The sequence below is a fragment of the Hirundo rustica genome, chromosome 7 (assembly GCF_015227805.2).
Source record: "Hirundo rustica isolate bHirRus1 chromosome 7, bHirRus1.pri.v3, whole genome shotgun sequence".
NCBI lineage: Eukaryota > Metazoa > Chordata > Aves > Passeriformes > Hirundinidae > Hirundo > Hirundo rustica.
Window position 1 is genome coordinate 36,452,165 of NC_053456.1, and position 26,764 is coordinate 36,478,928.

General features: G+C 43.8%; 1 protein-coding gene across 1 annotated transcript in view; it reads right to left on the reverse strand.

Annotated features, from left to right (window-relative positions):
- IQCA1 (IQ motif containing with AAA domain 1) overlaps positions 1 to 26,764 on the reverse strand; it is a 96,693-nt gene that overhangs the window by 19,048 nt on the left and 50,881 nt on the right. Inside the window, exons 8-14 of the mRNA XM_040070228.1 lie at positions 21,619 to 21,723; positions 17,880 to 17,955; positions 12,471 to 12,577; positions 12,164 to 12,256; positions 5,703 to 5,764; positions 3,438 to 3,520; positions 967 to 1,074 (exon numbers count right to left, since the gene is read on the reverse strand). Of these exons, the coding sequence (XP_039926162.1) occupies positions 967 to 1,074; positions 3,438 to 3,520; positions 5,703 to 5,764; positions 12,164 to 12,256; positions 12,471 to 12,577; positions 17,880 to 17,955; positions 21,619 to 21,723 (634 nt within the window). The remainder of the gene's footprint in view (positions 1 to 966; positions 1,075 to 3,437; positions 3,521 to 5,702; positions 5,765 to 12,163; positions 12,257 to 12,470; positions 12,578 to 17,879; positions 17,956 to 21,618; positions 21,724 to 26,764) is intronic.

Below are 26,764 nucleotides of genomic sequence, written 5' to 3' on the forward strand. Positions count from 1 at the left end.
TGTGAAATAAATTGTGCAGACAGGGATAACTGCTGAGCTCTCTCAGCTGATTGCAGCCAGGCCTTCAGCCAACCCCTGATGCTTACCCCAAACCAGCTGAGGGAGTTCCAGGTGGGAAGAGCCCATCCAGGTTGAAGAGAGAATAAATAACCTGAGCACCGGCCTTTGGAAGGAGGGAAGAGCAGCAGTTCTGTGTCAAGATTTGCTATGTTTTCTAGGGTGGGAAGCAGGCAGATGTTGGGGATTTTGCCCTCTAAAGGGGATGAGCAGACACTGACGCAGCCTGGGGGAGGATATGCCTAGTTAAAATCTCCCCAAGATCCACTCAGGAACAGAAAAGAATGCAAGTGAAGTCTTGAGGCTGGAAAATCCAATCAGGAGTGGAAAGGAACGCAAATGAGGTTTTGAGTAAAGGCCCCCGAGACAGGCACTTCTTGCAATCACTGGAGTCTGGTGTAATGCCATTCCCAAGTGAAATATGGGATGGATTTTGTATTAAAGGCAAACAACCTGACCCAGCAAAGCCTTGCTAGATATTGGCTAAGCCTGGCATTAAAACTGCGAGGGCATTTACAAGCGTTCTCTGCCATGTACAGAGTGTATCCGGAGTAATTCCTTCAACGATTGCATTGTGCGGCACCGAGTAACATCAGCCAGCTTGTGAAAGGTAAATTGCAGCCTTAGCCCTTCCCTTAACTTGATTAATTTTGATCACTGGAGCTTTTTTTCCTAGCTATTATCTTTCCCAAGCGGTTTCCCTTTATGCGCTGCCATTCACAAACTGTTGCCATGCACACACAGAGATGGGCTGGGGAGGCCAAACCTGCCTTTCTGCACTGTTAAAACCATCCAACCTTTCATTGAAAAACAATTAGACTGCAAAACGCTTCAGATTACGACTAATCAAGCCCTGTCAAAGGCAGTAAAACACACGTTTCTGCCAGGAAGCAAAGCCCCAGCTCTTACCCAAGGGCAATATTCCATAGAGTGCCACGAGCTGTCTGACTTCTGGGATGGAGGGCAAGGGCTGGGCACCTGTCCTTCGAAGGATGCTCCTCAGACAGTCGTAGTAGCCTGTGAGGAGGAAGCGGAAGCTCAATAAATGTGACACCGTTGTTGGAAAAAGCGTAACTCGGGGAATGAGGAGCCGCCACACGACAGCGGGGACGTCACATGCGCTCAGCAAAGCCAGGCGCAGGGAACTCAAGCTGGGCAATATTCTGGTGGAATGCGGCCCCGAGGAAGGTGAACTGCAAAGGCAAATTTAAGCTGAACAGGCTGTGGAAGTTGTTCAGCAGAGAGCAGACGGTTTCGAGTAACCTTGTAAAGAAACTTTGTGGAGAAGAATCATTAGCAGCGCCATAAATCACACTGCTGGCAAAGGATTCCTGGATTTGGGATTTTGCAGGGCTAGAATCCCAGTGAACCATGCGCTCTCAGAAGGATTTCAAAAAGGGGGAAAAGCTATTTTAACAAGCTTTTCCCTGGCTGGGTCCCATCTCAGCTCCTCGCTGTGTCACCTCATTTGGTGAGGCTCTCTGCTTTGCAGTTCACCTCTTTTTTTTCCACCCTTTTGTTCAAAAAAACCTCCACAAAACAACCCAAGAAAACGAAAAATCCCTGATGTGAACCGAAATGATTTAATCTTGCCTTGGCTCTGGTTACAGAGCTATAATCACATTGCTTGCCCTGTCAAAGTCTGTATCCAAGAAATGTTGAGAACAAAGATACAGGAGGATGGGTCACAAGCAGGAAAACCAGTTGTGATGTAGTCAGTGATTATTTTTAGCATAAATTGCATGTCATTATGGTGATTATTATTGAAAAATAATAATATATTATGTTTTACTGGAGATAAAAAGGCAGAGGGCAAGAGGCCTCCAGAGCAGAGGTAAATTAGCAGTGGTTAAGAGCAAAAGTGGAGGTGTAATTTGGGGGCAAAAAGGCAGACAAGCCCTGGTGCAACTGCCCCCTCCCCTCTGAAGAATAAAATTAATTTCAGGTTTTATCTTTTATTTAAGGAGAAATCAAAAGAACGGGATAGGAATTAATCTTCACAGATTTAATTAGAAGGCATCAAAGGGTTTAATTGCAACTGCACATAAATCACAGTGGATATTCTCTGACTAATTTAGATAAGGTCACCAAGAAAATTAGTTCAGTGATGTCAGTTTGTCATAGAGGGGGGACATTTCGGTGCCTTTACTGGCTGTGTAGCACAGTTCCACTCTTTGTCCTTTCCCCAGGAGCTGGAAGTGACCTTCCTTGGGCTTCAGCCCTGGAAGGCTGAGTGGATGAAGACTTCTTTCTCTGCAGGCTTTGACTGTGTCCTTGGACCCTTCCAGAGAGCTTTTTCTGGATTTCAAATAATTGTTGGAGATGTGCTGTTTTAAAAGCATTTGTGGTGGGGGAATGTTTGTTGGACAAAAGTGACCTTGGTAGGTTGGGAGAACAAAGGAAGAATGAAAATCTTCCATTACTTTGTGCTCTTTAATGAGCACGAGATGGATGGGACACTTGTTAATTCAGAGAATTAACAACTCTTCAGAGGAATGGGCAGAGGCTCTGGAGGCTGAACTGGTGCTTCTGAGAGTTTATATAAACATGGCATTTGGGGGTGACAGAAGAGAATTTGTCTTTTCTGTCTTGGCCTTGTATTATCAGCCTGAAGCACTGCTGCTTCTGGACAGCTGCAAATTCAAACCATGGTCTTTGAAAATACCTGAATCTTGGTGGGTTTTTTTTGTTGTTGTTGTTGCTAAGACGCTGTGATTTCACTGTGCATCATCAAATATTTGTGGATGTGGTGTTAGACCCCTCTAAAGTCTGAAAATGTGGGGTTTGGGGTTTTTTTACCCCTTTTTTCTCTGCAGAGCATAGATAAGCAGGTCTGGCCGCAGTTGCAGGTAACAGAAACCAGACAAGAGGAATGTGAAATGCAGAACTAGGCAGAGACACATCTTACTCACATGAAGGGCCAGATATGCCTCAAAGCACTGCTCAAAGTTCATGGGCAGTCAGGGAGGTGCAGGGAAGGGCCTGAATCTTCTCTGCTCAATGAACAAAAGTTAGAGGTGCAATTTTTGCTGTTCTCTGGGAAATACTCTGCATGGATTGTGACCCCTGCTCTGTTAGGCTTGCACTGTCTTGCCACTGCCTGGCAAGGGCTCCTTAAAGGATGTTCTGGTTCCACCTCAGAGGGGTTGTGACACCCACAACCCTTCAAGGCTTCCAGGCGTTGCTGCCCGGAGTTAAACACCAGCTCTGCAAACAGGTCCTGGGCTCAGCAGCAGAAGTGAAAGCAGAAACAGTCTTGATTTGCATACCTGGCCTTAGCTATTCAAAGTGCAGTGACTCTTGAACTCAGTCTTGACTGGAAATAGGGGTCAGTGAAGGTTTGATCAAACACCACGTTTGCTGTGAAAGGGCTACTTTACCGATGTAGTCAGAGAGATTCACATTCTTGACTCTGATGATCAATCCTTCTTCTGCAAGTTCCTGGTACAGGGAATCAATGGTCCTACAGGCGAGAGACATCACTCAGAAACGGTCAGGAAAAGCTCAGTCCTCCCAGAACTGAGCCAGCCTGAGAGTTGTTTATGTTTGCCCAGTTTTGTAAATGCACTTTGTGGCCCGAAGGTAGCGGTGATTGGTGCCATCAACGTGAAATCAATAAGCACAGTTCTCTGTGCCGTGCTGAGTAATCTCTTTCCCTCCCTCACACGCTGTGTCCCCCTCTCCTGCTGACTCCATTTACCCATTTCCAGGTGATGCCAGATCAGTTATGACTTGTGTAATGGACTCATTCATTAATATCAATTACTGGCAAATTATTTTTAAATTACACAATAATGGCAATCCTAACACTACTATACCTATTCACTCAGCTCTCCAATTAGTACTAATTCATTAATTCTACTTGGAATTTATTCTGTTGGCAACAGACAACCTCATCTCTCTGGGAACACACCGGGAATGCCTCGCTCAGATCCACCACTTGCAGTGTTGTGGTCAGGCTGGTCAGAACAGGATTGGGGCAAAAAACATTCAGTGGAAGTGTTGGCCCATCCCTGGAAGTGTCCAAGGCCAGGCTGGACAGGGCTTGGAGCAGCCTGGGATAGTGGAAGGTGTCCCTGCCCATGGCAGAGGGTGTAACTGGATGGGCTTTAGGGTCCCTTCCAACCCCAACCTTTCTGGGATTCCACGGAACGGGCAAAACTTCCCCAGTGGAAGTTTCTCACTAGCTCCATTAGTGGCTGAAAGTAGATCACACTAACAGAGTTTAAACACCTAAATTTGAGCGTGGTTTTCTATTGATGTGGATCTTCTCTATGCTCTCTTTTGAAATTCTAAGTATTAATTTCAATGACACTTTTGGCATTCGGTTTTATAGAGTAATACTGCTTCCAGGAAGATGTAAACTGAATAAACCTGTCGGAAATTCTCAGTATATTAGCAGCATAAACAATATTTTTTTTTCTTTTTAGATCTCTCAGTGTTTTTGCACACTTTTCACATTCTTCCCCCTGAATTATTCTGTCTTTCTCACCTATCTTAATTGGGATGTCCTGGTCTGGCTTCAATAAATATATTTAATAGTGCCTCTCAGCTGGCTAATAAACCTACAGATATAATTTGAGGTCTGCAGCCTTTTTTCCATTTCAGCTGAGGAATTTTATGTTTATGCTGTCTTAGTGGCACAATTAATGTAGGAGTAGCAATAAGCAAATCCAAAATTTAATGCACCTTCAACAAGGTTGATTTTGCTGCTCTGACTCTTGCTCTCATCCTCAGTGGTTTTATGTTGGGAATGCATCATAAAACAGGCAGAAAGTGGAATGGGACTAACCTGGCAGCTCTGGTGGGAGCAGAACTTCTGCTTTTCCTGGTTTATTATTTTTACTGTGACATTTAAATGATGCATGTCCTGAGCTCCTCCAAGGGAGTGTGATGTGACCAGTCTTTGTTGACTGAAGCCCCCTGTGCCCCCTTCACTGGGCCAAAAATTGAGATTTTTAAATCTGAGTTATTCATCCCCTCTCTGGGTTATTTCTGAAATGCTCAGCAGGAAAGGGCAAACCATGGAGCCAAAAAATGCCAGATAAAAAGCCAGCTACTAAAAACCTCATGTTTTCAGCTGGCTGCATGGTAAGTTTATATATAAACAAGGAGGTATATGCAAGAGCAGTTCTAAAAGCAGGGAATATATGCGCCCTTATCAGACTTTGGCACCGTTCTGCAGGAGAGGTCCTGGTCTGTTATAAACCATGAGACATGGATTTTAAATATTTGCTTGGAGGCAAATATATTTTTTTCAATATTTTTCAATATTTTAAATATTAAAAAATATTTAATAATATTTTTAAATATTTAAAATATATTTTAAAGCTTGTGAAGAGCTCGTTGGCTGATTGTGTACTGCCAGCACCCAAATGACCGAGTGCAGGCCTTGCTGTTCTTGCACAAATGGGTTTGTGGGGTGAATGTCACTGATTGTGTTTGTCATTGTGCTGTTCTCCAGCCCTGCTCCTGGATCAGCTGGTCCCTGTGGTGATGCCTCTGTGCAGGTGTCTGTGTTGTGTGCACAGGTGAAAAATAGCTGGATTAGCAGGGAACACATCACTCTCCTTGAAAATGGCAGGGCAGAAGAAGAAATCCTCTGAGACTGAGGTTGAAATCTAAAGCAGAGAGGTTCTCTTTACCTGTTAGGAGTCAGATCTCTCTCCAGCTCAAGTATCCTTTTCTTCCCATGTGCCTTGCTTCCCTGAGGACCACACAAGCAAGCAGAAATTAGTGACTTTAGCACAGATAAATATTTTTCAATGTATAAATATTTTTGAAGCAAAGTGAGAGCCAGAACAGCCGATGTTCCAGTGTTTGAATGTAGCCCAAAGGGAAAAATCATATCCTTAAACAGCAGTCCCATTGCTACACAGGAAAGTATCCCAGAGTAATTTTATTTCGAAGGGAAAAGTTCCTCTCCTTCCTTTCACTTGGACATTAGACAATTTATTTTTTTATTGGCACAGCTGCCCAGGACAGTGGTGGAATCCCCAGCCCTGGAGGGATTTAAAAGCTGTGTGGATGGGGCACTTGAGGACATGGTTTAGTGGTGGCCTTGGCAGTGCAGGTTAAGGGTTGGACTCCATCTCTCAGAGACTTTTTCCAATTGTATGATTCTCATTCTGTGGTTTTTCTGGAGCACAGTTCTGTGGGTGAGGGGGAATATGGCCCTTGCTCAAGAAGGAAGCAGGAAGGAAAAGGGTGTGGGGTCCAAGTAGCTGCTCCAGAGGCTGTTTATGCCTTTAAAAAAAAAATAAAAAATATATATATATATATATATATGTGTGTGTGTGTGTGTGTGTGTGTGTGTGTGTGTGTGTGTGTGTATATATATATATAAGTAAAATATATAAGCTGCTTCCCTGAGGGGAAAAGCTCCCTAGACTCTGGCTACCCTCCTAACCACTGGACATCCTTCTCTTTCCTAATTCCTCAGGGAAGAAAGAAGCTGGAAGGGATCAGAAAAACCATGACCTGCTCTTTTCGTATTTTCACCACAATTTCACCACAGAAGGATTTTAACTCGTATGCCTCATTCCTGTACGCATTACAAAAAAACTCACTGGCAAACATAAATAAGGAAGATGTGACTCGGGCTTGTCAAGCGTCTCCATTAATTACAGCTCAGGAGCCATAAATATGGTTAGGGATAATTAGTAGTGGGGAGAGGGCATCATTAATCCGTGTTAGTGCCCACCACTGGTGCCTGAGCTCCAGTGCTCCAGCAAAGCACTTCAGGATTGCTTCAGTGGAACTGTTTACACAGAAACCTTGGTGCACCAGGGGATTTCTCCAACAGCTTAAATTTAAGCACGTGCTTAAATGCTTAGTTGAACAAGACAGCTTATTCTTTCCAAAAGTTTACGTTCGCTTTCCTGGGAATACAGTCATTTACTTTGCCTTTTTTTTTTTTTTATAACAGTGAATACTTCTGCAGAGCTCTGGGGGCTGCGTTGTTGAGTTAAAAAAATCCTGTCCAATTATCTGGGAAATGCTGGGCTTTTTCAGAATAGATCAGCAGCCTTCAGGAATACATCAATTTTAGCTTTTCAAGGGTAGACACAATGTAAGTAACCTGTGGTTCAATCACCTGTTACTGTTTATGATGCCACAAAGATAATCCAGATGAAAATGCAGCCCAAACCCAAAGCACTACATGGATCAGCTAACTGGGAAGAGGAGATGTTTTTACGTTTTGGGTTAGGATAATGCAAACAACTCAGGATTTGGAGAACTATACCTTCTTGGCTTTCTTTACATAAATAAGTTTGGCGGCAAATATTCATCCAAATGTGCCAGGGGGGGGATTTTGTTTTGAAGAAAAGGAATGGGAAGAAGAAAGCACACGCCATGCTCTTTTAACAACTGCGGAAATATTGAGGCTGTCACTGGTTTATTTTTGCCGTTCCTCCTGTTTTGTCTTTCTAACCCCTCTTCCATCAAGCCAGAAATTACATAAAGTCGGGTCTGACTGGGAAGAAAAGCTCGCTTCAACCTATGTGAAGACACTAAGCATATGTTGAATTTATTGGCCAACTGGTATTGTCCTCAAGGCAGCTTCACCAATAAAGTAACTCCAGGGCAAAACAAAAATGAGCTGTGCGGAGGAAAAAATGTGTTTTCCTAATTAACAACAGCATTTGTGGGGAATTTGGCACAGGCTGGGATGTGATAAGGGCAAATATGAATTGTAGACAATGGCTTGCCTCCAAAATGTCTTACTGGGAACGGCTTTTATTTAGAAAATGATAATGTCTAATGAATGTGAACACGCTCGTCATTTATAACGGAAATCTCCTTGCTTGTCTCTCTGAGATGTCAGCTGAGCTTCTGTGTAGCCATCCTTTGACCGGGTGATTTTCTGCCGTGATTTTCTGCCCACGGAGTGAGCTGCGTCAGGTGGCAGCTGGCAGGGACACGGGGCTGTCTCCTGTGCCCAGCGGGGTGGCTTCTCTTGCTGTGTGGGCTCAGCAAAATGCTTTGGGTAGCTCAGAGGTTGGAGAAGACAAGAACAAGATTTCAGACCAAATTCCAGAGCACTGCCTGCTGCTGGAATGGCACCAGCAGGGAGAAGGTATCAAAATGTCTCACTGAGGGAAATGGTTGAAACTGGAGGATCTGTGGCACCCTTTGGCTGTGATCTCACATGTCCTGGCTGCAGCTATGGCCACCATGGGTCATGGAATGGCTGCTTTGGAAGATTATCCAGTGCCACCCCCTGCCATGGGCAGGGACAGCTTCCAGTATCCCAGGTTGCTCCAAGCCCTGTCCAACCTGGCCTTGGATGCTTCCAGGGATCCAGGGGCAGCTGCAGCTGCTCTGGGCACCCTGTGCCAGGACCTCTCCACTCTCACATGGAAAAATTTCTTCCCAATATCCCACCTAAAGCTACTCTCAGTTTGAAGCCATTCCTCCTTGTCCCTCCACGCTGTTTTAACAAATCCCTCCGCATGTTCCTTGTAGGTTCCTTTGTGGAAAAGTCACGAGGAAATGCTCCTGTGGTTTAAGGGAAACCAGCTGCAGCTGATGCAGTTTTTTTAGTGGATCCCTTGGACCATGTGAGATGCTGAAGATGGGAGACTGAGCAAGTGCAGATTTGCACTGGGCCTGGGTTGAGAAGTCTTTTCTGGCAGTGCTGAGATAAAACAAGCAGCTTTTGACACTTGCACTGAAAAAGTGCTTGGACAAAAGCTCATTCCCACCTTGCTGAACGAGGGACTCTGATCTGCAATCCCTGTTGGGTTTAGGCACGGCATCCAAAGAGGTTCCAGATGAGCCCACAGCTGGCTGAGAGCTCTGGGTGCAGCAGGAAATCCAGCAGGGCTTGGGAATCCCAGCCCTCAAACCCAGCTTTTCCTCAGTTCTCACCCAGCTTCTCTTCTGCTCTCCTTCTCTATGGCTTTGCTTGTGGCAGTATTTCTGTCACAGCCAAAAAGTTTTCTTTGCTTCTGCCCACTTTCACCAAAAAGAGATAAAGGAGTCTCCAAAGCTGTGTTGAGGCCTAGGCCAGAAGCAAGTTTGCCACACTTTGGTTCTCATGTCCCCCTCTCCTGGGTTTTCTGTGTATTTTTTTTTTCTCCTGAATTCTGGCCGTGCCTTTGTGTATGTGTGGGTGTGTGCATTTCCAACGCATTGCTTTACCTGCAGTGGGGATCAGAAATAAATCCTTGGGGGAGCAGAGCAGGAAAGCAGCACAATGGGCTTGAGAGAAAGCACTCTGATAAGCTCTTAAATGTAATTTACAGGTCAGTGACTGCCATGTTCCTCACTCAGAGGATATCTCCCTCCCAGCCTGTCCCTTCCCAGTGCTCCCAGTCCCAGCTTGGTGACCCCTGCCTGGGCAGGGGATGAGCTACCACTGTGCAAAATGAAGGAAAATGCAGTTTAGAGCAGAGCTGACCCACATTCCTCTGTTTCTGTTGTATCCTCATCCCCTTTCTAGTGATAGCCATTGGAGCAGGAGCTGTCTGGAAGAATCAGAGTCCAGCAAAGTGTGTCTCTCAAACAAGACACTCTGCTCTATCCCCTGTGACTGCTGGGCCATAAAGGTAGGACACTCTGTGGGTGTGGGGAGCTTCCAGTTTGGAAAGAGGCACAGGATCGCTGACTCCAGCTAATTGCAGTGTAGTTTATTGAGTATTAGGTGCAATCTAATTCGTTTTGCTATTTCCAGATCAGTCTACTGCTCTGGAGACCCACTTGTCATGAGGAGAACATTTTTTTTTCACCCAAGTTCGTTCTTCCACCCAGCTGGCAAATGGGATCCTTATCTTCAGGAACTCTAAGAGCAGCTCTTAGTAGGGTTAAGTGTCAGCTTTTAGCAGTAAGTGGTATTTGAAGGCTTGGGAATCAGTGATAAAGTACTTATAGAAATAAAGGAGTAGGCCTGGAGTGTTATATATTGTTTTTCTTAAATCTAAGACCTCAGGTGTCTGGAAGACTGACTGGAGGGGAGAAATTTCCCTTTAGAGTCCAGTTCCAAAATGTCCTTGCTGTATTCTCCACAAAAGGGACCTTAAAACTCAGATTGGTTCCTGTGGGTTGGGCAGATTTTTTTTGTTTTTAATATGGATTTGACAGAAAATTTCTGAGTGGTGAACTGCACATCTAAAGGTTTGGAAAGGCACAGGACATCTCCCTTTGATAGGGACTATTCCCTGACAAAAAGAGCAGAAAGAATCCTTCCCTAAAACAGAGGGAATGGCCAAACAAACCATCAGGAGTTTGGGATGATGGCCCCTCGACACAGAATTCCACCTGTGAAAGTTCTCCTTAAGAAATCACCCTTTCACTGCCCCTTGCCCATTGCCAGAGTGCAGGAAAAGGTCTGATTTCTCTGAAGAATGTTGAATTCTCTTGAGAATGAAGAATATCCCCATTTGTTTTTGGCAGGGGGATGTTTCACGTTGTACTCCACTCCAGGCTACAATGAGAACCCAAAACAACCACCTGTTATTTCATGCTGCATAGCTGAGGGGTGACGTGTGGGACCTCGGATGTGGCTTGAAAAACTAGAGATTTTCTTTGCTGAATAATAAATGAATGAGCTATTTCCAAAACTTTCCATCTTATATTATTCTTATTATCTAGCCCAGGTTATCCTAAAGCAGATCTGCAGTCTGTGTCCACAGGTATGCACTGGTTTGGTTCATGACTGAGATATTTATGCAAATACTAACTAGCCTTTGCCAATGCTGAATGGATATTTTTTATGGCTTTGCACAGGGAAGATGTGTTTTAACTACGTCTTTCCTTCCCCATTCCTCAAATGGAACCGTTTTGGCTTGGGTGGAGAGTTTTTAGATGAAATCTTTAAGGAATTTGTATTATCTAATTAGTACTTCTTTTCCCGCCTCATTCTCTCAGGCTACTGGCACGACCTGGGAAAAGAAAAGTTAAATAATCTCCCTCCTCCAACACTACACTGAAGGAAAAAAAACACAACAAACCCAACCCAGCCCCTGATATAAAGCTCTGTAATTCCAGGGTGACATTTTGCAGCAGGGCACCGACCAGCTGATCTAAATGTCTCTGCTCATGAAAACTTGGGGGAGATTGTTGCAATATTTTGCCTGTATATCTTAAGGCCCTCACTATTTTTGAAACAGATTTAGGAATCCAACTGGGATCAGCTTTCAGAGCTGCCCCAGTCTTTTCTTATTGGATTGTCCCTGGATGTTTGTCAGGTGAAAGAGCATTTTTAAAGATAATTTGAGTCGAAGTAGAGCAACAGCAAGTATTTGCATGCTAAAAGGTATTACAGAAATGAAATACAGCATGAGATTAGGGTTGGCCATTTGCCCTGAGGGTTTTCAGTGGATCTGCTGATTGAGTGGTGGGGTGTAAGCTTTGAGTTGTTTTGCACTGACATGATCTCTAATTTAAATGCTTTGGTAAGGAATTTTAGAGAACCACAAGCTGTGGAATTCTTCATATGATAATGCTGTAAAACTAGATGTGAGCATGGCATGTGCTGTGTTTTGGGGGCTTTAACCAATTTTTTATGCCTAAATAAACTTGCCTTAATTGCAAATTCCCAAACCCCTTGATAGGATGTACTAACATAATGAGTACCTGGCTGTGTGTGATCTATGTGGTGCTACAGACAAATGAAAGGTTACACCAAAACATTCAGAGGGAATTTTTTTGGTGTTCAGCCTTGAAACATAATAACCAGTCCTTATTTAGGCGGAAAACAGCCAGCAGCTGGAAAACTCACCGGCCTCCAGATCCCTGTTTTCCTTGGAAAACTATTAATCTGAACTGGCCACCCTAAAGAGAGGGATTGCTTCCATTTTGCTGTGTGTCTGCATCCAAGGATTTCAGGAGGGTGAAAATCTGAAATATCTTGTGTGATTTATCTCTGGAATAGTTCAACTTGTCCTAAGCAATATTTATACAAGTGAAAGAACAAGAGCTAATGGAGAAGGCCCTGAAAACAGCCACAGGTGAAGAGACTTTCAGATGTTCCTGACTTGAGATTCAGTAAATGTTTAGGGTGGACATTCTGATATTTGTACCTGAGGTTTGCACTGACCACCACTGTACCTTGGCAGGGAATTGAGACTGCCCGTCAATGCTCCCAACTTGCTGCTCTTACCTTTTCACCTTTCTTAGCTTTACCCTGAGGACCCATCTCTCCATCCACAGCCTTTTTGATCTCCAGCAGTTTCTCTTGCATCACTTCATCCACCTGCCCAAGACAAACACAGTGGAATCTTCCTCAGTTTTCTCTTCTGCCACCTCACCTCAGACAATTGTTCAGCTGAACAAGTGTGAAAGCAAAGAACAGGTAGTAGGGACTCTGCAAGGAGGGAAGGTCTGTGCCAGGGCCAGTTCTTACAGCTGGAGAAAAATATACACAGGTAATGCACATGATTAGTGTCCTCTTGCTACTGTAAGCATACCTGCACTCTGATCTCTTCCTCCACTTCTTCCCGTTCCCTTCCTTTGATCAGCTCCGGGTCATGATCCTGGAGAAAATCCGATCTGTTATCTCTGTTCTCCCAAAAGACTGTTATCCAAAAGAAAGAAAAAAAGGGGAAAAAGTTACAGAAGCCATTGGTTCCTCCAACTGCTTCTGGAGGCAAAAGAAAAGGTGGTTGTCGGCAGCTTTTATTAAATTATGAGCTGTATGAAAGTAGCATGCTCTGGGGACCCTTACCAAGTTCAGAGCCCTGTTGTGATAGGATCTGCAAATCTTGAGGTTAAGGGATTTCTTCTTTTGCCCCGAGTTGCAAAATGGTATCAGAATTCAGGAGGATAATGGGATAGTGAGGTTGTTATTTGGAGGTTGTCAGGCTGAAAGCCTGGAGTGTGCTCAGTCTCCAAGAGCCCTGCCCCGTGCCTGATGCTGGCATTATTTTGTTCTATTTAACAGCACAGGGATGGCCCCTGCCATGAAGGATGTGCTCTCCACGAGTGTCACCTGGCTGGCATGACAGGCTTGGGGACCAAAGGAAGCAGATTAATTCAAACCATGAATTTCCCTGTTCTCCCCATGGCTCAGTTAAAGCTGCTGCATCCCGGTGAGTTGGCATCTGCAGTAATTCCCAGGAGGCTGAAATATGGGAATAGGGGCACTGGAATAGGAATAAAACTAGCACTGAGCACCTGGAGTGGGAGAGAGGGAGGGGACAGCGAGTGTGACAGGGCAGTAGCCTGCAGCTGGCCCACAAGGGATGCACAGAGGCTTCACTTTGGGGAACTTGAAGCTCCATGCAGAATTTGAAAGGCAGTTCAAGCCCAAAAGAGACAAGACCCAGCTCATCCAGCCCCTCTGTTTTGAAGTGCTGTGCAAAGGAGAAGTAATAAGGAGACTTAGCGCCCAGGCACAGCAAATCTGTGAGACTGGTGATGAAAAAAAAGCTACTTATGATAAAGCACCTAATGATCCTGAGGTGCAGCTCATTATTTTTGTTGAGGCAAACTGCAATTTGCTCTTTAGAAAGAAAACTAAATGAAGTCTGACGAGCTGGGTGCATATCTGAGTTCTCTGCTATTAGCAAAGTGCCTTATTTTAATGGAAACACCTCTTTTTTTCCTACACTTCTTGAGCTAATTTGAAGGAAGACAATTCATATCTCGCCTTTCAAGCCCTATTGTATCTTCCTAAATGACAGCTAATCTCCAGCTGTATGTGCTAATTCAATTTCCTGATGATTTGAGATGACAGTTTTTCACTTTAAGACATTGGCTCCTCTATCAATCTGTTTTGTACAGATATTCTCCCCTGTACCCCTTGCCTGCTGAAGGCACTGTGCAAATTCATAAAGGTTTTAATATCTAAGTTTTAATCCAGGACTGGCTGCTCTTTCCATCCCCAACAAATTTTCAGGGCCCAACTCCATGCAGAGGATTTGTAGTTTTACAGAGTTTGTAGAGGGACTAGTTCTTGCAGGTGAGTAATCCTAATTTCACCACTGGGAATGGTGGGGATGGAGGAGGACAGGGGGTATTTTGATAATGGAAGAAACTCCAAAGCACAGACATTTAATTTCTTTAAATTACTTGTGGGTCATCAGAGGGCATGACAGACGTCATGTAATATTTCAGTTGGAAAAGCTGATTTGCCCAAGGTATGAGGTAGCTCCTCCAGCCTGGAATTCCAGCCTTAGGGAAAGGGGACACTACATTGGAGTTATGTGAATTTTTAAACACTTTCCTAACTGGGTCAACAGGTTGCAAGTGCTATGTTTTCACAGGAGTACAAGGCTTTAGATATTTATTTTTCATAGAGGGATCCGTAGGTTTTTCTATTCTGTTTTTTCATAATTGTTTGTTGTCATTTTGTAGATTGATTAGTGGTTAATACCCACTGCAGAAAACCAGAGAGGGTCCCCCCAGCCTCTGAGATTACCTGGCAATGAGTTATCTGAGTGTTATATTAACCACTGGGTTAGAGGTGCCTAATTTTAGTAGAGAGATCAATAACTCATAGGTGTTAGATGCTCTGTTATTCTTTTATAGATCAACAAAATGTTTCAAAGTTAATTTTAAAGGGGGGTCAGGAGGCTAAGGATGTTATGTTTTCACTGGCTGGTCAGCAGAGTCTGGTATTTTGTTACAGGCAGGGTCAGCCAGCTCCAGGAGCTATTTCTGTGCCTGTGTGTATGCAGTGAGATTTATGTCACCTTTTCTATAACAGTGTACGCTTATTTTGGGATTGGTTTATATGCATAGCTAGCTCAGGGCTCAAAGGCAGCCCAGACCACTCCTAAATCAGCATCCCAGCTCTGCAGGCCAGTAGGGAACTCCAAGATCCCAGAATTTCAGAGAACAGCCTATGACTAACAGTTGCAATGTATTTATTTGAAGCATGAAGCTTCTCTTGAAATGGCCACTTTGAACCTCCTGGCAAAAGGATTGGAATCTTTTGAAGGCTGGTGAAAAATGCAGAGCACCACCACACCTTAAAGGAATATTTGGGCACAAGACATGGAACATTTCAACTTGGATATCCTCTGTGACACTGAGCAAGGCATAAATATCAACTGGTCATCTATAGAATGGAGAAAATAGCACTTTGCTTCCTCCCACTGCAAAAATGCACCCCAGGAGGAGGGAGCTAATGGCTCAGCCTTACATTTGCCCCACATAAACTCTGGCTATTGCAGCCTGAAAGGAGATGTCACACAAAGCACCTGTTTCCAACAGCATCATTTATAATAAGTGGTTTAGATCTTGGCAAGTGTAGTTTAGCAACTAGAAAAAAGTGCCAGATACAGTTCTAGGAGGCTAAAATGCTTCATGAATTGCAGTGAAGTTTAGGCAGTAGCTCTCGTTTGGTAGAGGAGTTAAAAACACAGAGGGGAGAAGTTTGCAAGTGAAATGTTTTTGTCAAACCTGATTTATATTTTAAAAAATATTTAAGTAAGCTAGGTATAAAGCACAAGTTTCACGGGATGGGAACACTTAAAAATTAAGTGTTGGGGGGTGTGACAAAACAAAGAAGTTGGTTGTTTGGTCAGCTATCATTTAGGTAAACTTTAGAGACACACTAATAAGGGACTTTGATTTATTCTGATACAAACACTTCTTAATCAAGCTCTGTTGCTTCAATCATGCTTTCAAGATTTCTGCACTAATAAATTTCAATTTCTGTGCAAATGCTGATAGCAAGTGACCTATTTCTACATAAGATTACGAAAAAACTTCTCAGTAGAAAGTCCAAACTCAGACCTATTTTCTTCCTGCGTAATTCTGCCACTGAGGGGAAAGCAGCCTAAAATTAAAAATACCAGAGACTGCTTACACTGTTCTGGGTGGATGTTGTTATAGATTTGATTCTGATGACCAAAGAATCCATGGTTAGATTGAAAATAAAATAATTTTGGACGATACCCAGGTAGTACTGTGTGAGTGCCGTGCAATGAAAAGCCCAAAGTGCTTGTGAACGAGGCAGGGATTGTGCTGCAAGGAGGAATTATAACAGCTGTTTACTGAAAGTAAGTGTGATGTCAAATAGACCTGGTTCACCAGGAGAAAAGGAGGGAAAAGAACCCCATCTGAAGTTTAACTGCACAGCTGTAGACTCTTCCTGTGCCCAAGACAGAGCTGCAGGTATTCTTTGAAGTCTGCAAGAGAGCTTTTCCCCTCTGAGTGTTTCTGGTGGTGCTCTGTGCAGAAAAGGGCTCCTTCTCCTGTGCCTTCAGAGCTGGGGAGTAGCTGTCAGCTCCGGCAGGATGGGCTGGAGATATGTGGGGGTTTCAGTGGGAAATGGGAACCCCAGAGGCACTCCCACTGTGTGGATAACCCCAGAAGGTTCTGTGTTTGCAGGGCTCAGAGCAGTGTCTTGCTGGGAATGGCAGTGCTGGTGTTCAGATAGGTTTGGGTGACAAATCCCCCATCCCCTCGTAACCCCCCTGGCTTTACGTGAGACAGTTGGGAAATTTGGGAGTCTCCACTGCTACCAAAGTAACCTGCTGACTCCTGTGGTGTTTTTATTCCTCACTCTGGTGTCCACTGCTGTGCTGAGGTTACAGCCAAGCCTGTTCCCTCCAAGGCAAACCCCTCCTGCCTCCCTTTTGCTGCTTCCACGCCGCTCCTTCCCTGCCCTGGGGACTGGCTGGGTGGGAGCCCCACCCTTACCATGGCTGGTTTTCAGTTCCAGGTGCTGTTTTGTCCTTGGCCAGCTAAGGAAAGAAATGTGGATGGATTTGATCCTTATCTAGAGCTCCTGCTGCCTTCAGCGGGGCTCTGACGTGGTATTTGAGAGTAGATGGGATGAAAAGCTCCTTTTTAGCCAGAAAGCTGCCCTGTGATTTATAACGTGTAAGAAAATCCTAATTGTTACAAGCCAGAGGTCAGGCCAAACTACTGATGCACATTTAGCAAGTTGTTCACTTCTTTCTCTCCAGCCAGCTCAAATCAGGCAGAAAGCTTGACGCCAGTAATTTGTCAGCAGGAGGGAATAATGGAGACTTTTCATAGCAGGAATTTTAGCAAGGCACTAACTCTGAAGAGTGGAGAGCAGAAAAGATATTTTTCCATATTGTATCAGAACAGAATCTGCAGAGATAAAGCAAAAATTTTCCATTTTCCACTTTGGACAAGTGCAAGACTTCCTAATTTACTTGTGAATCAGGGTGAGCACTGAAGACAAGTGTTGAAGAGATAAACACAAGTATCAAAAGCAGAGGAGAGGATGGAAGAGATCTGGAAAAGAACAAAATGCCCTTTCATGATTTTTATTTTTGGTGCTTTCTCTGGGTGAAAAACCAGCCAGGCCCCTTGCTGAAACTCTGGGTTTTGTTTTAGTTTCATACACTCTGCATGAAGTACATTCATAGTTTTGTGCCTCTGCTTGAGAAGATGCTCCTCCTAGTCAAACATATAATCCAAAATAATTTGAGTAGATGCTATGAAGGAATCCATGGACTCTTTCCATGAGTTCCCACTCCTGGAGGAGACAGGACAGGTAGAGTTACAGGAGTATGAAAACATCGATGCCGAAACTTGATCTACAGTGTTGTGCTTTTGAATTATTTGCTATTCCGATGTCATTCTTGTTGCCCTCAGAAAATCCTCAAACGCCTTTTTTATACGTATTGAAGCACTTTGCTTCGAGCTTGTTCACTGTCACCCACAGAAATGTCCCTTCCTGCATGATTAGCTCAATGGTTTTGACAGATCCCTTGGAAGAATTGAGGTACTGAGAGGCTCTCTTCCTAAATACCAGTTTTTAATCTAACATCCTAATTTTTATAACATTCCATAATTTGGGCAGCGGCCCACTTGACCTTATAGGAATGACATTCCGATGAAGCTGATCTGGGAGGACGTTCCAGCTGGAATTGTTATCTGTTTCTACTGACCTTGGTACTGAGAGCTTCCTTCCTCCAGCATCGAAAGGAAATTGCTTGGACCCATTTTCCATCTTAAATCCACCACCTAGATTGGGGGGGAAAGTGAAGAGAGAAACTGCTGACAGCAATTGTTTCATAGAATTATGGAATGGGTTGGAAAAGATCTAATTCCACCCCTGCCATGGGCAGGGACACCTTCCACTAGCCCAGGTTGCTCCATGAGGGAAGGGGTGTCATTTTTTCAGCTGAAGTCACAAAATTAAACAAGAATTAAACTCCAGCTTGTTTGAAAATGTAATTCAGGTAGGAGACTTGCAATATTTAAATGGAATTGAACTTAAATGCCTTTTTTTTCCAGTTACTTTTGCTGCTATTGCCGTATTCCTAAAACAGCTTTAATTTTATTGAACCAGTATTTCCGAGGGAAACACCTCCCAGAAAATTATCAAAGTTTCTTCATCTTGAATCAGTTGTAAGTCTCAAGATGTGAGTAAGGTAATAGTTGATAAAGGGGGAGTAGATCACTCTTTGAGGAGGAGGTGAATGTGGATTTATACACTTACACAAGACAGCACAAGGGGGGATCAGGATTTTGTTAAATAATAAGCAAGCCGCTTGTTATCAACAAGATACAAAGTGCAGCTCCTGGAATGATTAAAACTAAACACCCCATTAAATAAGCCCTGGAATTAGGGGCATATCTGCTACCTGCAGCTGCAGCCCCGTTACGTGAGTTATCCAATTTCTGTTTTTAATGAAAGCATTATTACAGTCATTACAGTAGGGCCCAGAAGGACAGGAAAAATCTAAGACATTTATCACTTCTACCCTATAGATGCATTTGAAAGAGACTTGGGAGGTTCTTGACTGAACATCAAGAACTGTTCTGGTAAAGCATAAGAAAAAGTTGGAGCATTTGAGCTCAATGCATTCCCCGTTTCACAGGGTGTGGCACTTTGAGGTTCATCCTTGGATCATTTGCAGTAGATAGAAGCCTTCTTTTACCATTTTTTCCATGGTATTTTATAGAAAATGACTAAACCATGATGTTCTGAGAGGAAATGTGTCAACTATTAAAAAACTCGACAAACAAATTCCCCCCAAACCAGCCTAAAAATGGGTTATTCATTTTTAGCCTCAATACCACAGGACACATCAACATTTTACTGTTATAAATAGGCCAATGAATTGTTTTAGTTATTTGCTTCAGTGATTTTATACACTGATGTCAATGATATCATTGTGTCAATTTAATTGATTTTAATCAAACCCACTCTCTTGTGTCTAAAGGAGAGTTGCAGTTCTGTTTTCTCCTGCCTCAATTAACAGCCCAAGAGTCAACATAATAAAGAGAACTTTTCCTTTGAAGCCAATTAATAATTTTTTTTTGATTTTCAGTGGATTGAGTCCATGCTTGTTCTGTTTAAATGTGTTAAGGCCTCCTTGAGCCAGGGATATATGTTTGAATTTAAGCAGAAATGTGGAAATAAGAGTCTCAATCAGTTTCTGTGGCTTTCCAAAGCCAGCTCCACCCCAGGTGATTCCCATTCAGCAGGGAAAATGGGATTGGCTCCACTGTGCACGTGTCCTCTGGACCTTTTCCCAAGAGCTTTCACTGGGGACAGGAATGTGTCTCACTATTTGACATTTCTGGGTGACATTCAGGGATGCAGAGCCTTGCTCACGTTCAGTGAGACAAGCTCCAGCAGGTGAGGCAGCCCAGACTGCTTCTGCTTTCGGAAAGAGGCATTCTGTGGGGATGAAGCCATGGGCTGGTTTTTTTCCTTAGGTGCCTAAAGGGAAATCAAATCAGCACCTTGCAGAGAAAAGAAAGTGAAGTTACTTTGATACCAAATACTCTTTGTAAAGATTGCTATCAGGCTTTTCAGAAATACTTAAATTTCCTTCTGGGATCAAACTTCTGTTTTCTTTAAGAGCTGAAGTTGGGAGCAGAGCTTTTTTCTGCCTGCATCCCTATGACTTATAGCCCATACTTATTTTAATAAGAGTCCTGCTGTTAGAAGTTTTCCAAATACTTCTCCACTGGTCTAAGATACTCTTTTTTTTTTTTTTTTTCTTTTCTTTTTTTTTTTTTTTTTTTTTCCTGTCAGTGCTATAACCTTGGAGAGAATGTTCCCTTTGTTCTTTCTCAATGAACCATAGAGAACCTGATATAATGGCTCAGAATTTTACTTGACAGGACTTGTGATGGCTGAGGAGATGGGAATGACATGAAGTTATAAAACCCCAGAGCTCCACGCTGTAATTTCACCCCAATTCAAAACAGCCTTGCAGAGGCTGCGAGGGGATCGAGATACATTTTTGCTGTTGTTGGTTCTTATCTTCAGAAATGTGCAGAACCAAGGAGGAATCATATTTTATCCTGTGAAAGTCAGGTTCTTAAGCAGATGGGTGAAGTGCCATCCAGTTTCAGGAGCTCCATCAGTGCTGTGACAGTGACACCCAACAAACTGGTCACAGTAACAAGTGACTGATGAAGACATGTGTGACCAGAATTTAGAAACCTCTCCTGTTTGCACAGGAGCATCCACAACCCTTCCTAGTTAGCAAAGTTAAGCAATCAGGCTTGAAAAACATTTGTGTATTTACTCCTTCAGCCTGCTGTGCATTTTCATTTACAAAGGGAGAAAAATACCCCACCTCAAACCCCCAGACAGAGTTTTCAAGATGTTCATTTACAAGTTAACATTTAGGTATCTACCTTCCAATTAAATTGACTGATGCTCCCTAAAGTCATATAATTTAGGTTCCTGGCTAGATGTTCTGAGAGCTTTGGCCAGATTAATGGATGTTGTCCAAGCAAAGCATCATTTTTTGAAATATATTTGTTCTAGGGTTAGGCCTTCAAATTAATTTGTGCAAAACTTGCAGTGAAGAGTAAGCTTTGCCCTCGAAAACTCACCCTTCTCCTCCACATATTTAGGGAGAGATTAATGACCGTTATTTAAAATATATATATTGTTTCAACTTTTGTTTATACTGTGAAGTAAATGAGAAGCAAAAGCTGCTGCTTCAGCAAAAGCTGACCATTTTTGTCACACAGGTTGCCTTTGGTCACTGCTCTGTTTCACAGGTGTTTTGCTCTGAAATAATTTGGAAGAGTGTTTTCTGTGAAAGCAGCGCTTTATCTCAAAGATTTCAGGGGTTATATTGTACATTGAGTAGTGTCTACTGACATGTGAAACAAAAATAGTTCCTACCCTGAGAATGTGGGCTGAAAACGCATGGCTTTGTTTACAGGCTCATGAGATGCTGACTGATGTGCTTTAAAAATTAGTTTGAAACCCACACAAGCTCTGAGGTGGGTGTCTGAGTGAGACTAAGGCTCTTAATTAGTAATTCTGCAAGGGGTGGCAGTAATTAACTTCTCTGTACCGCATGAAAAACAGGAATGCTTGGTTATCATTTTGTTACCTGTCTGACTGTCCTGGCAATGATCTCAAAGCCCTGAAGAGTATTTATGCCCTCATTTATGTCCCTGACACTCTGCCCCTCCACCAGCTCTTCCCACTGAGATCACTTGTGGCCATTCCTAAAACATGAGTGGTAAAAAGTTCCCCAGAATCATTGAGGTCACGGGAAGGCTGAGAGAGAGACCAACCTCAGCCAGTTCTTTGTCTCCTGAACCTGAGCCTGGAGCTCTGCTGACCAGTTTAATGTCATTTAACAGCCTCTGCCCACACCTGAGCTTTGCCTCTGCCTTCACAACCTGCTTTCATTGCCTTACTTGTTTTCCAGCTTTTTGTGGCTTTTTCTCTTTGGGCTTTTCCTGGACTTTTCCATTCTTCTCTTTTTCCTCTGCCTCCTTTTTGGCAGCCAGCTCTTCAGCGACCTGAAAGAGGCAGGGAGGAAAGTGATTGAGAAAACACAACAATATCCAACAGGCTGCACTCTCTGAATTCCAGACCATCACAGAGAAGTCTCTTTGTGCTGAGGGCACTGCCCCCTGCAAACTCCAGCAGAGGTGCTGGCTATCCCAGTTTATCAGGAGGAAAAGGCTGATTTCTCCCTCCCAAACCGTGAGGGCTTCTATGGAGTAAGACCAGTTCCTGGAGCCATCCAGAAGCAGAACACTCTAATGACACACAACTCAAAGTTTCCCTCTGGACTCAGAGCCACATTATGAATTTGTCTTGGTGTTTGTAAGGCAGGTTGATTTTTATAGGGCTGGATTTTGAGAGGCTGCCCCTAGGTGTGGTCTAATTTCAATATATGGCTAAAGACTGAAATTGTTCTAGTGGGCGAGGGAGATTGGGTAGAGATATTGTGACAAACCCTGACAGATACACAGGGATAGCTCAGCATCTCCATCCCTGCAAGCGAGTAGCACCTGATAACCGGGTACAGCTCCATCAATTCCCTTATCTTTAGTTCCTGGTCATTTATACTTCATTATCTGAAAAAGGCAGAGGGTGAATATTTGTTGCTTCTCTTGTTTCTAGGCAGCTTTGTTGTCCCTGAGACAAATTCTAAGTTCATTTACTACGAAGCCTAAATCAGAAAATCCACTGAAGTTTATTAATGGACCACTAACACTGGCAGTACTGCGAAAAAATAGAAAATAAAACATTTCCAACTGTAAGACGTGTTTCCTGTAACAGTGAAAATATTTGTTTTCTCAAGTCTGCCTTCTAACAGTGGATGCTGGAAGGGGACAATGGCAAGGGCTCTGCAGCCAGGGCAGTTCCATTAGTGCCTCTCCCCAAGCATTTCAGTGCCTTACATTTAATTAAATATGGTAATTCAAACCCCGAGCACCGCTCAGTCACATCTTGCGGTGATAAGCAGCAGAGCATTTTGTTCCCTGGGATAGATTAACAGATTGACTGGAGCTCAAAAGAGGTTTTGAGCGTCCCAGCAGGCCTGTTGTATCCAAAACCAACAGAACTACTCTGAGTGTATCCTTTACTGTAGTGTTCCTACGCAGCCAGAAACCCAACCTTGTCACCTCCAGCTCTGCCCTGCTCTGCCTGCAAAGGGAAACCAGAACCGTTCCCAGCATCTCAGGGGTGCCTTTATCCAGCAGGGCACCTGTAAACACACACGTGAGTGACAGAGGGCTTCAGTTTGAGCAGTGCCTCGGCATTCTGCAGGCAGGATTTTAAGTGCATCCAGACTCCGAGTGGAGGGGTTTGCTTTCATGTTTTTGCACAGATGAGTGACACTGGCAGGGGTGAGACAGAGTTTCTGTTCTCGTGAACCTGCTGTGATGGCACTGAGCAGTGTCCTTGTCCCTCTGCCTGGCCTTGCTGCAGCTCCTGCAGCTCTGCTGCCACCTCTGCTCCAAGCAGCTCCGTGATGGCAGAGGGCTGGGGGGAAGCTGCCCGTGTATCTAACCTGGAGTAGCTTCTGCTCTTTTATACAGAACCACTTCCCCTCCAGCTGCAAGGAGATGTCTGAACAATCTGACAGAAGAGGAGGAAAGAAAGGGAATGGCAAGCAAAGGTTAGCTGGAGATTAGTTGGTGGGTTTAGGGGTTTTTTTGCACTGGAGAAAAGCTCATGGTGGAAAGAAGCAGATGGCTTCCTAAGTTGTTTTGAACTCCCCTTTTCTTTGCTAGGATGTCTATTTTTGAAATGGTGTAGAAAGTAGTTAGCCAACTCTTAATACTGAGAAGAGACCGTGTTTCAGTAGGAGCAGATGAATTTTAGTCTCTTTGTATTTTCCCCAGTCTTTCCTAGGACTGCTATTGTGCCAGTGATGATTCTTCTCCAGTAACATTTTCTTCAGTGGCTGAAAAGACATTTTCCTTTAAAACTGATGTTCCACAAAAGTTAAATTGACTTTTGTACTCCTATATCAGTTCAACCATGTTTCTAAAATCGTGCAGCGCAAATCTCCTTTTTTTTTTTGGGGGGGGTGGGGAGAGGGGAAAGAACTGGGCACTAAACCAGAGTGTAGCCTATGAATGGAAATGTCTAATGTCTGATGAGCCAAGCATAACAAAACTTCCAGCTGCCAGCATGATTCACTTGTTCTGCTGTCTTCAGGCATAGGAAGTTTGGTGTTGGCTCAGGTGAAATGATACTCAAGGTAAATGTTCTTCTTCAGGAAGAAACCCTTCCCCTATTCCTTGAAAGAAGACTTTACATGAGTTTCTTGCCTTTTGGAGTTGTGGGCATAAAAGAAAAGCAGGGCAAGAGTGAGTTTGGGAATGTTGGATCTCCAGCTGTGGCAGGTGAGAGGAGCCTCAGAGCCTGGCTCTAACACCAGCTTGAACACAAACACACAAACTCCAGGTGTTCCTGGAGGGAAAAGTTTCTCTCTTGAAATATTCACTCTACAGAAAGAAGTTTTGTTGGAATCTAGGAAATGTTTCTCCTTTATGGAGGATTTTTGGTGTGGGTTTTTTTTTTGTGGGGGGGTGGGGAAGATGGATTGCTGTCTGTAGGTGAATATTTTAAATGTTGTGTAATTTAACAGAGGCCAAGCACAGTTTCCCTCCTCCTGCATGGTTAACTTGAAATATTCAGAATATTTTAAGGCTTTCAGTTCTTCTCTGACACCTTTCTTGGGTTTTTTTTTTTGGAATGTTATTTAATATTGGAAATGAGGGGGAGCCGGGAGAGGGGGAAGTGCTTGTGAAATGGCAACTCTCTTGGCTTATTTTCATGGTGATGAGACTTATTGAACTACAGGAAAAGATCATAATTTTTTTGGCAGCAGGATAAGGGCAAAGCTAAAAATTTTCACATCTGATGATTATCTGTGGAGCAAAACATAAAAAACCATTAGGGAGAGAAATCTGGAACAGATGCAGGGAGATTACACCGATGTCCTGGAATGTTAAATTTGTCAGTCAAGGGACAGCACTTATTTTTCTGACTGAAGCACTGAGTGCTCTGCATTGGGATGTCTTTGGCACTTCTTTTGGGAAGGTATTTTTAAAATGTCATGGAAGCAGTTTGTGCAGAAGGCCAGCTACATTACAAAGTCAAGTAAGGTCAGGGTTGTCAAAGGATCAAGAAATATAGAATATATAATAATGCAGCAATGGTTCGTGAAGTGATTAATTTGTATTTTATTTTCCCTATAGTGTCTTTACCGAAGCCTTATAAAATGCTCACTTTTTAAATACAGCTCGGTCTTGATTTTTCATGGGGTTTGGCTTGGGAGTAACCAACCCCTGCACAGGAGCTCACATGGACAAGAGCCTAACTCATGTCCCCCCGGAGCCAAGGACAAAACTCCCATCACCATCCACGGGGCCAGGATTCCCTTTCCTATGTTGCCCAATAGACCAGTGTGTGGGACAAACCCAGGGGCCCCAGGGATTTTTTAATATGCAGCTGACTCAGTGGAACAAAAAGTGTTTTACTTGTCTGACATTCAGGTAAAATCATGATTGCTCTGAACTTTCTCTGCATTGTGGAGATCTCCTAAGGCTGTGACACACATTCTGTTGGCTAAAAAGGGAGGAAAAAAAACGGGCCCCAAAATTGGTGAAAATCAGATAATGCTAGTGAAAATTTGTTAGAAAAATAGAGGAAGGGTTTTTTTCCCAGGGTGCAGGGAAAGCAAGCAGTAAAACAACCTCTCCAGACTTTTGGCTTCCGTTTCTATTATGCAAAGAAAAAGCATTTGCTCAGGAAAAGCAACAGCTGAAGGTGGGAATTGAAAGCTGGGAGCATGACAGGAAGGTTAAACCCATTTCTTCAGAATCTACCTCCATGTCCAGTGTCACTCAGAATAATTCCTGGCAGTGTTTTCTTCCCCAGCTGTGTTAATCCTTGATGGCAGCAGGTCTATTTCACATCACATCCCCCAAACCCTTCTCCAGCAAGAAGCGCGACTTTGCTGGGTGGCTCCTGGCTGCTCCCAGCAGCTAACAAAGCTTTCTGGACTCTGGCACCTGTTTCTACTTTAGATGCTAAAAACTTCACCGAGGGTCTCCTTCCCTCTGCCTGCCTGAACAGCAGAGGGACCCGGGAGCAGAGCCCTGAACTTAGCTAAAACCAGGAGCATGCCCCAAACTCAGTTTCAGTGGGGCACAGGGAGCTGTTTGCAGCAGTTTTCCTGCATTTTTAGCAAAGTCAGCTTAGCCTGCCTTTACATCCTCCCAAATCACTCAGAGATTGCTGTGTGCCACAGGCTCCTCCCTGTGATCCCAAGGAGGACTGAGTCCAAAATTCCCCATCCCTGGGAGCATTCAAGGCCAGGCTGGATGGGACTCTGAGCAACCTGGGCTAGTAGAAGGTGTCAGGGTGGCTGCAATGAGGTGATTTTTACGTCCCTTCCAACCCAAACCATTCTATAAAAATCCTCTTTTACTCTACCAGTGTTAGAGCACCACTTACAGAAAAATCATGCAGCAATCTTAGGGGTGGGGCTTTCAGGACCCCAGAATTTGGGGTTTGACCTCTCAGTTTTCCCAGCACACTGGTTCACTCAGTTCAGGGGCCAAATCCTGCTTCCTGTCTTCCCCCAGCAGACTCATTACCCTGCTTGGCTCATCGGGATGGGTGGAAAAGGCTCCAAGTGCCCACCACTGCCTTCAGCTGGGCTTAATCACTTTCCCTGCATGACGCTCAGATGATCAGAGGAAGAGATTATCAGCCACTTCCATTAGCCAGAGAAATCAGGAGAGGGATTTACCAGGAAAAACAACCGAGTTCATTACAACACACGAGATAAACTGAGATACTTCCTTCGCTGGGATGTTAAATTTGCTTAATGAGCCTTGGCAGTAAATCAAGGTTTGGCCCTGCCTGCGTAAGAAACTCTTCTCTGCTGTTACTTTCTGCTACTTTTCCATCACCTGAGCACCTTCAGTCGTGATTAAGTGGCTGCACAGCCGGAAGGGAACAGATTTTGGGACCTGATTGGAAACACCCCGGAAAGAAACCCCCATTCTTTCACTTGCAACAAAAAGC